Here is an 11,852-nt window from a genome sequence, read left to right on the forward strand (position 1 = left end):
CGTCGTCGTAAAACGTCGTTCTCGTGTCAAAATCTATATAATAAAAGATGTCCGTTCGTCTGTTTGTCTATATGGCAACCGTAATCCCATAAAAATGCAAGGTATCGCGACATCGGGTCGGAGAATTTCTTTAATGAAAAATTATTCCACGAATATACACGATTAGCAGCTTTCTCCTAACGGTGATTTAACGATAAATAACATATAAATTTGTATTGCACATTAAGTTAATAATATAATATATATCGCTTAATTATATACTATAAAACTTATAAATTATATTATTACGATATCTATTTTTACCATTATAATTATTATATACGATATATTACGTGACATATTATTAATTCCATATTACCATCACTTTACGCGATTAATTAACGTAAATGTGACAATAATAATTTGGATTCCTTTTGACGAAGCTTTATTAAAATATATTTCGGTGTCGTTCCCACGGATTTCGAAGGGCTTCGCTAAACCGGCAGGCAGACTCCCACGGGATCAAATCGGCGGAAGGCAGAAGGGTACCGCTCGGTTGTTTTACAAGCGGCCACTCCGAAGCCAGAAGCTTGTCGTGTATCCTCCCGCAATCCTCTCGCGGTCCTCTCTCACGTTGGATTCCTCTCTTCTTTTCTTTTTCCTTCTCTTTTTTTTTTTTAATCCGTCCTCCGGCCAATCGGAACGCGCGCCCGAAGGTTGTGGACCAACGCGCGAGGTCGACCGCGCCGGTCCACGATTTATGCCCTCTAATTCCCTCCCCGCGCGCGCGCGCGAGCGCACGATTTCATCTCCGGCTAAGTCGCTTCGATTATCTGCTAGGAGAGGCATACCGGCTGCTAATTTACTCCGCCGTTACAAACTACGATGATTTAGCCGGCCAGCGGCGTTATTTATTCCCTCTATATAGTTAGGAGTGGTTTCTGGTGGAAGCGCGACCGCTTGGAACTCGTTTTCCGGGGGGGAGAGAGAACATCTTCCCCCCGCGGAGAAAGAAACAACGAGTTATCGGTGGTATTCATCACTTAGGGATCATCGGCTTGGTACCAGTATTTATGGCGCTGCCTGCCCTGAAAATCGTTTTTCTTTTTCTTTTTCAACAACGTACGACTCACGCTTCTGAACGGGAGAAATAAGAATGGCGTGATATTTAGCAGCAAAGAATAAAATGTTCTACGATCAGATTCCGACGGAGAGGCGCCGAGACGTACGGGCGCGCTCGGAAAGGGTTACATAAACAACATCGGTAGGAACCTTCCGATCGCTCTCCGATATTTTCTAGAGTCAAGATAAGAATCTCATTGGAAAATTAAAAAACGCGACTTTTCACTCTCTCTTTCTCTCGTTTTTTCTCTGAGAATTTATAAATGCACGTTTTCTCGCGCGAGCCATTAAAAGCGCCGCCGCTGTAAAACTGTTTTCTTTTTTATTGCAGAAAATATCTCCCCTATGTCCATGAGGAACTTTCCCCCTTCCTTTTGGAATAGTCAGCATCCCAGTGATGTCTACGAGTACCCGACGGATCCGTGGCATCCGCATTACCCGCAGTACCATCACAGGTCAGTGCTACCGATCGCTGTTGTCGTTTTCTATTTTTCTCTCTCTCTCTCTCTCTCTCTTTCTCTATATATCTCTCTATCTCTCTATCTCTCTATCTATCTATCTTTTCTCCGTTTTACATAAATGGCATAGCTTCTTTTCCTCTCCCCGTGCCTTAATAGACATTCTTTACAATGTTGTGCGACGGAATATCGGCGCCGTGTCCCATTGATTCTTGATCGCGCGCATCGAGTAATTGCGTGTAACTCCAGCATCTCATCACACCGTAGAGACGTAAAACCGGGACCACATGCTGGGAATTTTTCCCGTGAGCGCGCCATCAAATGCTAACATAGCTCGTTAATTAGTGAGACGAGAATTTTCTAAACACGATCTTCAGTCATGTTGAATTAACTATTCGATAACTTTCATTATTTCTTTTTTCTTTCTTTCTCATAACTGCACGTTGACTTGTATTCCTGTCCTACATTCTTAACGCGTGATAATGTTGATTGTCATCACTGTGACGGTATGGTCGCCGTATGAATGAAATTCGATGTTATCGGATGAACAGATTTTTTTGCTAAGATTTTGAAGCGACAGATGTGAAAGAAAAAACAAAAGAGTTAAATGCATATGAGAACGGAGTGAAAGAAGGAAAATTAAACCGAGAGAGAAAAAGAAGAAGTATCGCCGATACCTTCCATTCTTTTTCTACGGCAGCGGTGACAGACTTGTAATTTATAGGAGTGACCGAATCAGTGCTAAAGATCTCGGCGTTACCTGCTCCCGACGGTTTTCAATATTTTTCACATGTTCCTTTTCTCTTTGTTTTCGCTTTTAAAATCACCCGCTCGCTACCCCTATTCCGTTTCTCTCTTTGGTTTCTCCTTTTACTTTGCCCCTTTCAAATTGGCATCAGGTACTGATGGCACGTATTAATTTTATATCTCATTAATCACGACACACTCAAGGCGATTATGTTGACACGCTATAAGAACCGTGGTGCTATTTTTATTTGTCGATTTGGCGCAATGCAGCTCCGTGATCTTTCCGTATGTCAAAAAGTTACGTATGTCAGTCAGTTAATCTTATGTGCTCCGAAAATTATACTGCATTTTGTGTGGCCAGGTTTTTTTTATTCACTCCGCGTATATCCATTTCCTTCACAATTCTCACGTCGTAAATTTTCCCGTGTCCTTTTTCTTTTTCCAGGGCCGTGCACGAGTATCACCACCACAATATGGCAGCGGCGGCGAGTTATAGTGGCCTTCTGCTGGGTGGTGCACGCGGCCTCGGCCACCACACGTCTCACCACGCGGCGCATCACGCGCACGCCGCGGCGACCTACAAGGAGTGGACGTCGGCGACGCCGTCGCAATCCCTCGTCGACGCTTCCTCGGCGCCGCCCTATCCTCACGGCCACTACGCACCCCTCTCCGGTAAGTAAGTAGACTTTTCCATGTTTGGTTTCACCAACGGCGAATGGACATCGCGGATAAACTCTCCGTTCGAAGAGAACGCGCGTAGAACATCCGAGATATTCGCGATATTCACTTCTGTGAGATTCGCCCAGGGAAGAAATTGTCCGTTTAATAAATAGCGGTCGTGTTCGTCGTTGGCGAAGCCGATTATCGCGAGATTATCGCATTTTCTTTTAATTTCATGAGAATAAGAATCCTTCGGGTTTTTAATAAAATTATTTAAGAGAAAGACTTTTGGAATTAAGCACTTATTCTCGGATTCCTGATATTTGTTCCTGATTTATCACGCCGCCGCGATCCCGATTGCTCCATCTGATATACTCGCGTATACGAATCGTCGGCATATCGACGGTGTATCAAAGATCCTGCCGTGTCCTGACTGTGTCGAGCGACAACAGGATGGAGCTTCGCTCGGCCAGCGGAATGGCGCGCAGGTAGCGCAAGAAAGATCGGTCGGTCCCTCAGATGCTCGCAATTAATAAGGGCTTAATGGGAGCCGCGATCCATACGGCGTCCTCCTTCGGCTCGGCGTTCACCCACCAAAATCGTCCGCAGGACAAAAAGCCGCGGACGAATCCGCAAAACATATCTCGCTCTTTACCGCCGCCAGGATCTCGTCGCTCGTGTCCTCGTATTCCTTAAACGCGCCGCTTATTCTGCCGGTGAATTATGCGAGGCAGAAAAATAGCGTTAAATTATGCGGTATAGAAAAATGGTATTTCTGTCCATCTCCGATCTAGCTTTTTTTATTTTGTTTGCGAGGAAAAGTCGCTGAAGAATTTGTCCTCCGCGTGCAGAATACAGATTTAATATAGGTACAGTATTAAGATAATTTATTTTCGCAATTATCAACTTTCTCTGAAAATGGATTGATAATACTGAAGCACAGATAATTTGAAAATAAATTTAAATTACAATAATTAAAATTTAGGTGATTTATTTAAAATGCATTAAATATAATTGAATAAGTAGTTATTCAAACGTTTATATTTTATTGTCTACATATCTAAAAAGGGGGAGGCAAGTATTCTGTTCCGATTTCTTATTTTTGTCGAATTGAATCGAATAATTTATTTCCCGGGGAAAGTGACAGAATCCGACCGCGCACAGTTGTGCACCCCATGTGATACAGCTGCAGTAAGCCGTGAAAAACCACGCCTATCGTGATTACAGAGACCACTCCCATCTGTCTGCACCCTGATGCAGCTTACACGCCTTCCCCTCACTTTCATGCAGTCGCACAATTTCGCATATGGTCTTCGGAATTTTCTGAGATATACGCTATTCGGCGAACGACGTGTTGGAATTCTCGTTATTTTTTATTTTTACAACTTCGTTTCTACCTCCACTCTCTTCGGCTTTGTGCTTCCAATTAGAACGTATATCGCCTCTAAATACACCTTCTACTCTCGCTGCTCCATTGAATTTACATTCTACCAGTTTTCGCATTTCACGGTTAAATCGAATTTCAAACTTCCCAACTTCTTGATCCAATTTTACATTCCTCGAACTTATAATGAAATCCGAAAGTGCACGCTATCTATGCACTTTCGCGCACTAATTCTTAGATCGTCCGGATCCTATCTAACTTCCACGGCTGCTAAGATCTTAGGCTGCCTGAATTCCGTTTCCCTCAGACGAAAGACATGGCTGCCAAGCCACGGAAACAGTGACATCCATCCCAAGAAGGGAGAGGAGGTCTAGTATCGATTTTGTACCCTCACTTTGCTACACGCCGAGACCAAGCATCGTGCCGCAAAATGAATCCCAACCCTCTATACCATCCCTCTTACAGTTCCCTTTCATTCGAACAGCGGAACCTCTGAGATAAAAACAAACACCATGAATCTAACGTTCTGTTACATACGTAAGAGTCAAAAGAAATTTAGAGCAGGAACAGTAACTTGTATACTTTGCAAATCACGAGAATAAAATTTTTTTGCCAAGTTCTCTCTCTCTATCATTATTCACGTATTGATATTTACAAGTTAAATTTCAACTTTAGTTTTTTACAATTAATTTATGAATATATAAGATTTATATAAAATATAAAATTTTATTTTGAAAAGGGTGAACTGTAATTATTATTAATTTGCTGAAGCAAACACACAAAATATTAAGAACTTAACAGGAACTCCTGTTCTGATCAAGGGACTTTTGGGAAAGAGTAATAGAGGGTGAAATGAGCGCCGGTTTGTTCACAGCAGGGGTGAATTGGTGTGCGCAGAGTCTTCGAGGTATCTTTAAATTTAAGTGCCGCCATTACGGCGCTCGTCTCGGCAAACCGATTAGGTTCGCTGCCTGCGCGATGGCCGCCGCTCTCGGTAATTATATAATTGCGCGAAATTAACTCGAACCGCATAAATTGGCTGCCGTTTACGCAGTGATTAAGAGAAATAAATCGCAATTACCGGATGACGCGTCCGCGTCTTAACATGGCGATGTCTTCGCACACGTGCATCGTCCCGCCTTTATTTTGCGGCTTGCCGCCATGCCGTTTCCCGTGGGAAGCTATCACGTTAGCTTTTCATCATTAGAGAACGGCTCGACGTTGTCGATATCGTGAAACGAACTACTTGGATCGTTGGATGTCCATTTCTATCAATGCAGATTAACTTTAATCTCGATTTAATTTACTTCTTATCCTTTTCGAATTCTTAGAACTAGAGAAAGACAAAAAGTTAAACCGATTCAAACTTCATTGTTCATTTTCTCAACTTTATTCATAATTACTTAATATATCCATCGTTACAGATTAAATAATTGATTATAATAAATATCGTCTATTGCATTGATTGTAAATAAAATTGAAAGAAAATATACTAGAATATCTAAGGAAAAGATTTAAACTACATTGCATTTACAGAGTTTAGAACACACTTGAGGTATGAAATAATAACGTATCAAGCTAACTATGAGAACTTTTAGGAAGACATTAATTTACTTTCAGAAAATAAATCGACAAATTATGTCGTGGACAATTATTTATTCTCCTACATGCGCAACCTGAGATCTTTAGAGGTTTATTTTAAATAAATTAGCTCAATTTCTCTCAAGATTAATCGTCCCTCGGATAAGAAGTGTTGAACATGCGTTGATACCGATTAGCTTCAGAACATGCGATAAAGTGATGAATTATTTATTCGCGGTACAGACACGCATACGATTTTAATCTGTGGTCTGGTTTTAGATAAACAAGCTCAACGTTCTTACCCTTCTGATAAATGAACTGTGTTCGGAATGCAGCGAACCCGAGGCAGGATCTAAAGATGCTATGGTTTAAACCATTTAGCAACTAAGATACCAGATTCTAAGGTACGCAAAGTTCAAAAAAATACAATATCATGGATTTATCAAAACCAGAGACTATATAATTCGGATTATCGCGTATCTGCCTAAAAGAAATTTGACATAGGATTTAAAGTAAATAAACACCAATTATCGTAAGATTTAAGGGACTTAGAATTGAAGATTAAGAAATCTAGGATCTCACTAGGAAATCCAAATATATTTAATTTAAAATCCAGGAAACTTTTAAAATCCAACTTAGGATAAAAGGATTATATTTATGTACAATATATGTATATATAAATTTCTTTTCGGAGCTAGGACATTCTTCATAAAACATTCTAGCGCGGCGTAATCCATCGGTACTCCCGTACGCTTTCTGGCACGCGCCTCGAAAATGGCGTCGTACAATGACGTCACGTAATTCACCGTTGCACGAGAAGAAGGGAAAGAGAGACTCGGGCCAGCCGGGGATGGCCAGTCATCCTCGATTGGTCAGCTTGCGAACGGAGGGAGTGGTCGAGCGGTTGCTGGTTATATCGATCTCTCGAACTCTGCTTGCTTCTCTACGAACCAGACAGGTCGCCGCATTGGCGAACACGCGAGATTCATTGTGTCCTCTTCGTCCTTTTAGTCGTTCTTTATTCTTTTTTTAATCTTCCGGTTCAAAATCTTGAAATTCTCGATATTCTTGCATTATATTTTTTTTTATTGTATATATTTTTTGTATATTTTTATATGAAGAATGTATGAAGAGATATTGAAGATATAAGCGACAGATTTCTAGATATTATTGAAGCAATTATTTTATACGTGCAATAGATGTTAAAATTTCGCGCTTTGAGATAAAAAAAAAATGTAAAATTCTTATGCTTTATAAATCGTCAAGTCTATAGGTATAATCCTGCATTATCGTTTTCTCGCTCGCGCTTTTCTTGTTCTTTGATCTTCTTGCGTCTCTCGACTTGCATCGAATGTAAAACGAAGACGATCACCTTTCCGCCTGTGACCGCTCGAAAAACGCGCTCGGCGTTCAGAAACAAGGGCATCGAGATTAAATTAAATCGAACACCCTCGCTCTGCAAAAAGTGAGGATTCGACCCTTGCTATCCCTTCATCGGCGAGGGATGCGCGCAAGGGACGAGCATTGTGATGACCCTTATCAATGGAGGGAAGGGTCAGACCCCTCGCCGTCTGGAATCCAATATACTTGAACTCGTTGTAAGCCTGGTCGACTGGCGCCCCTCTCGAACTCGTATGCACCGATGAGCGACTATTAATTACAAATTAAACTTCCCAAATCTCCAGGATCACCGACGTGTGTCGGGCGTAATATTGCACACTGCCTCCTCTCTCCCTAGATCAGCCCTAGATGAGAATAGAAGTCTATATGGACGCTTGTGTAGTAAAAACAAAAGATCTGATCTTTAGCTCGATAAAAATTTCATATATCTTATTCTGACAAAGTCAAAAGAGATTATTATATTATCACGTGAATAAACACACGTATAAGAATATTAATTATCAAATTAATTATCAAATTTTAAAAACGATGCTATACATATTTCATGAGAGATAAAAAAGAAAGAGACAGAGATTCGATAATTAATTATATTTAATGACTCAAATTAATATTTCGGACGTATTCGGTCGTTGAAATTTTACCCTGGGAATTAGACACGCGTGCCACATCCCTTGTGCCGCGTCTTGCCGCAAACACGAGGGTGACACCGTGATAATATGGCAAACATCGGGCAATATTGTTCGGGTTATTCGACACACCATTCACCAAACACCGCCCTTTGCCTCGCCATTTTCCTGGCATCCTGGACTATATCGGTTTCGCATGTACGGCGAAAACGCATATGTACACCACTCGCATAAATCGTCCCAGCCGGTGACACTTATGGCGCATTACTCGGCATTCGTGGTGTCGCAGGATGTATTGAATTAGGATGTCCTCCCACGAAGATTATACGCCGGCGGTTCTGTTTAGGATTTCTATATGTGAAGGATTAACGACGTCACAAGGATTATCATGATGACCACGCTAGATTATCGCGTTTCTCAATAAGTTTCTGTTATTAATAAAATAATTGTGAGAACTATAATTTTGAGAGAGAAATTTTATTCACAACCATCATGATACTAACATAATTATTCTTGGGTCTATTAAATTATTTTATTAATAATGATTTACTAATGAATTGTTATTATTATTTATTTACCAGTAAATATATGTAATTTACTAATACATAACAATATTTACTAATAAATCATAATAATAATCTTTACGTAAATTATATATATTTGAAAATCGCGATAAGACAATAAATGCTAAAATAATACGTTAATTTATACTATTTAGCTCAATCGACCTTTGTATAGATTTCGGTACAAAGACAAGCATTTCGTGAAGGAGTCGCGTGCCGCGTTTATCGTATTCTTAAGAAATGCAGAACAAGATGTTTCCGTTTGAAACCTCAGGCGCACACAGATCAGCGAATACGAAGTTACGGACGGACGCACCTGTTATGAATGTTCCAACATTCAATATCGCGATATCAAAGAGCACTGCGAGATCCCGCACGAAGGAATTCCCTTTAGTCCTACCGACAAAGAAGTGAGGCGTACAAACTCCAAGGAAACGAAACGTTCTGTCGGAAATTGCCAAGAATTTCTTCGCTATACGTTCGACGCTTACTAAAATTTCAATCGCGCAAAATAACATTCTAAATAAATTAATGGAGTCAAGGCCACGATAATCAGTATTTTAAACGGAAAAAAGCACATATTTTTGCTTTTCATATGTTTTTAGATAAAGTTAGCTGCGTTTTTAATTCATATGATCAGTCGCGCGACACCATTATATTCTTATTCTTAACTACATTCTTTTCAGTAGCTAAATTATTACAGAATATAATAATTGTATATAGAATAGTCCTTGGTTTTACTTTAAATAAACAGACAAGTTTACTTCACTATGTTTTATGCCTTTATGCTGATAACATTACGTATTTCCAATACCGTTTTAGTCATCACATTCTTTCTAGATATAACATTCGTTATATACATTGAATTAAAAATGGACATTTTCGCCACGAGTACATTAATCAAATAGTTAATTTATAATAACTTCCAACAATGTCGAAATAATTTAAATAAATATTTCTAACAATAGATTGGTACATACAAACTCGTAGAAGACAAGATTCCACTTCAAGTAATTCATCATTTCTTCGTAATAGTCAATCCATCGCGATAATTTTCCAAGACTGTTTTCCTTTCTACCAGCCGATCCCTTCCTTGATCATTTTCTGGCTCAGTGACTCTCTCGATCAAATAATACTTTGCGTTCCATGCGACGCCGACGTTATTCACTCACACGACCGAGCTCTTTGTGTTCGCACCCCGCGCTTACGTATGTGAGTGCATTCGTGCGCCAATATGGCGATGTATTATGTCGCACGTTGCTGACTTTGAAGCAGGTAGATACGTCCACGTGCCGACACGTGCGTATCGATGGATACAAACTCAATCTCCCGTATCACGTGCTGGCAATTCACGATGTCGAAACGTCGATCTGTTGCACGATAATCGAACGCGCGGCTCGCTTGATCGGATCAAGAAATATTAAAGAAGAAATTGAAAAGAGATATATCTATATAGCTTTAGGTACCCTTTGATCGTTGTAATGGTTTAATTGAATCACGCGTTTCAACGACAACATTTTTATTATTCGCTCTCTTTTATTTAATCTGCCGAAATAATTATCAAATTTTACAATACACGAGAGTTTTTGTTCAATTTTAAGCGAAGATATCGCTTTTGATGAATAATATTTTACGGAGTATCCTATATATACGAAATAACATTTGTACTAAATTACTAAAATTATTCGATGATTATACAGCAACCTCGCGCCTCCCTAAATCACTTAAGAATGCTATATCGGCGACGATGATCTGTCGATTCATTCTTCGGTGTATATCGAGATAAGAGATAAATTCGACCACAAGGGACATGAGATCTTAACTGGCCGGCGACGTCGTGACATCAGACCCCCATCTGTCCACTCGTCCGTCTGTCCGTCGGTTTGTCCGTGTTGCTCAGCGGGTGCCATCACCAGTTCTGCACCCTCGCATCCGTCATAACGTTGTCTCTCCTTACCGATAAATAATTTCGAGCAACGACAAGAAACGTCTTTCAGATCGGAAAGCAGTTTAAAACAGCTGATCACTTGTATAACGTTTATGGATCTCTCACTGCAGTGCCAGAAGCCTTTCTATAAGATTGATGTTTTACTTGGTAACATTGCGCTTTCAGGCAACTACGAAACCAGCTGCTTCAAAATCTAAGAAATGTAGAATTAAAAATAATAAAGTCTTTAGTATATGTATGTATATATAACAGAATTTACACTTCAAATATGTATTTAAAAAATCAAATATATTGTTAGATTCATTGAATCGTATATTCAACAATATCTCTCTCTTGCTTGTTACAGGACTCGAGTCTCAAGTTCAGGATTCCAAGGACCTCTATTGGTTCTAGGATCGAGCGTTGATCGGCAGGAGGCATGCGATTTCCTTAAATTCAGAAGACGACTGAAGGACTGTGTTTCGATTAATAAGAAAATTTAATAATGCGATCTAAACGATATGGATCGTAGAGGCGCGAATGTAGCGGGAACGAGGACTTTGTTAAGCGAAAATGACGACTGAGACGTTCGTCGTTGTCATGTACATAGTGTTACCTACATCTTTTAAGGATCTACTATTAGCATAAAACAGATAGTATTAGACGAATACTTGCGCGCACTATTACCTTTATAGTGACTGCAGTGTCTGGCGTCGTGGAGAGAGATTGGCCGTAAGAATGCGACCGAGAATCGTCTTCAGCTGGTACAATAACGTAGTGCGATTTAAACCGTCAAGGCATCTAAATTTCCCAAATAATTAATATATATCTTTGATTTTCTTTTCTAAAATATTGAGTCCGTAAATTTGATATTTTATTAAAAATGCAATGGTTAAATAATAACGATCCATTCGAATGCAATGGTTAAATAAAAACGATCCACATTCGAAAATTTGCTAGAAGCAATTTTAAATTTAAAGAGCGAGATTTTTTTTTAATTTTTTAGTGTCGAGATCGCTGATTAGAACTAGGAAATAATTATTTGACAAATTTAGCTGCCGATTTAAGTGAAGTATTTATTGACCAATGATCTTGCCATATATATAAATATATTATTATTATTAATGTATCATAAACAATAGGCGCCGCAAATATTCTAAAATCTTCCCCGAGTTAGCGAATTAAAATAGTTATTATCCGACGAGTCAACTCTATTATTCTTTGCACCTCCCTGGCTGCACCTCTCGCACATCTTACCTCTTCATCTCTCAAATCTTTTCCACCCGCTACTCCATCGTTTAGTAACTGTCCGGTATAATCACCGTCGTATTACCTACATTAAGCACATCGTATCCATCTCATGTTATCGCCTGTCTAATTGTTAAATAAATAATTCGCATATCA

At 39.6% G+C, this 11,852-nt stretch overlaps 1 protein-coding gene across 5 annotated transcripts in view; it reads left to right on the forward strand.

The window, feature by feature from the left end:
* The window catches only part of Vg (transcription factor vestigial), a 46,099-nt gene extending 34,247 nt beyond the window's left edge, over nucleotides 1–11,852 (forward strand). For 3 of the 5 annotated variants that reach the window (XM_071770170.1, XM_071770171.1, XM_071770172.1), the window contains 3 exons: nucleotides 1,433–1,556; nucleotides 2,752–2,982; nucleotides 10,816–11,852. In XM_071770170.1, the coding sequence (XP_071626271.1) occupies nucleotides 1,433–1,556; nucleotides 2,752–2,982; nucleotides 10,816–10,951 (491 nt within the window). In that variant the 3' untranslated portion in view covers nucleotides 10,952–11,852. The remainder of the gene's footprint in view (nucleotides 1–1,432; nucleotides 1,557–2,751; nucleotides 2,983–10,815) is intronic. The other 2 variants (XM_071770173.1, XM_071770174.1) reach the window with 1 other exon arrangement.

The sequence above is a fragment of the Temnothorax longispinosus genome, chromosome 2, assembly GCF_030848805.1.
Source record: "Temnothorax longispinosus isolate EJ_2023e chromosome 2, Tlon_JGU_v1, whole genome shotgun sequence".
NCBI lineage: Eukaryota > Metazoa > Arthropoda > Insecta > Hymenoptera > Formicidae > Temnothorax > Temnothorax longispinosus.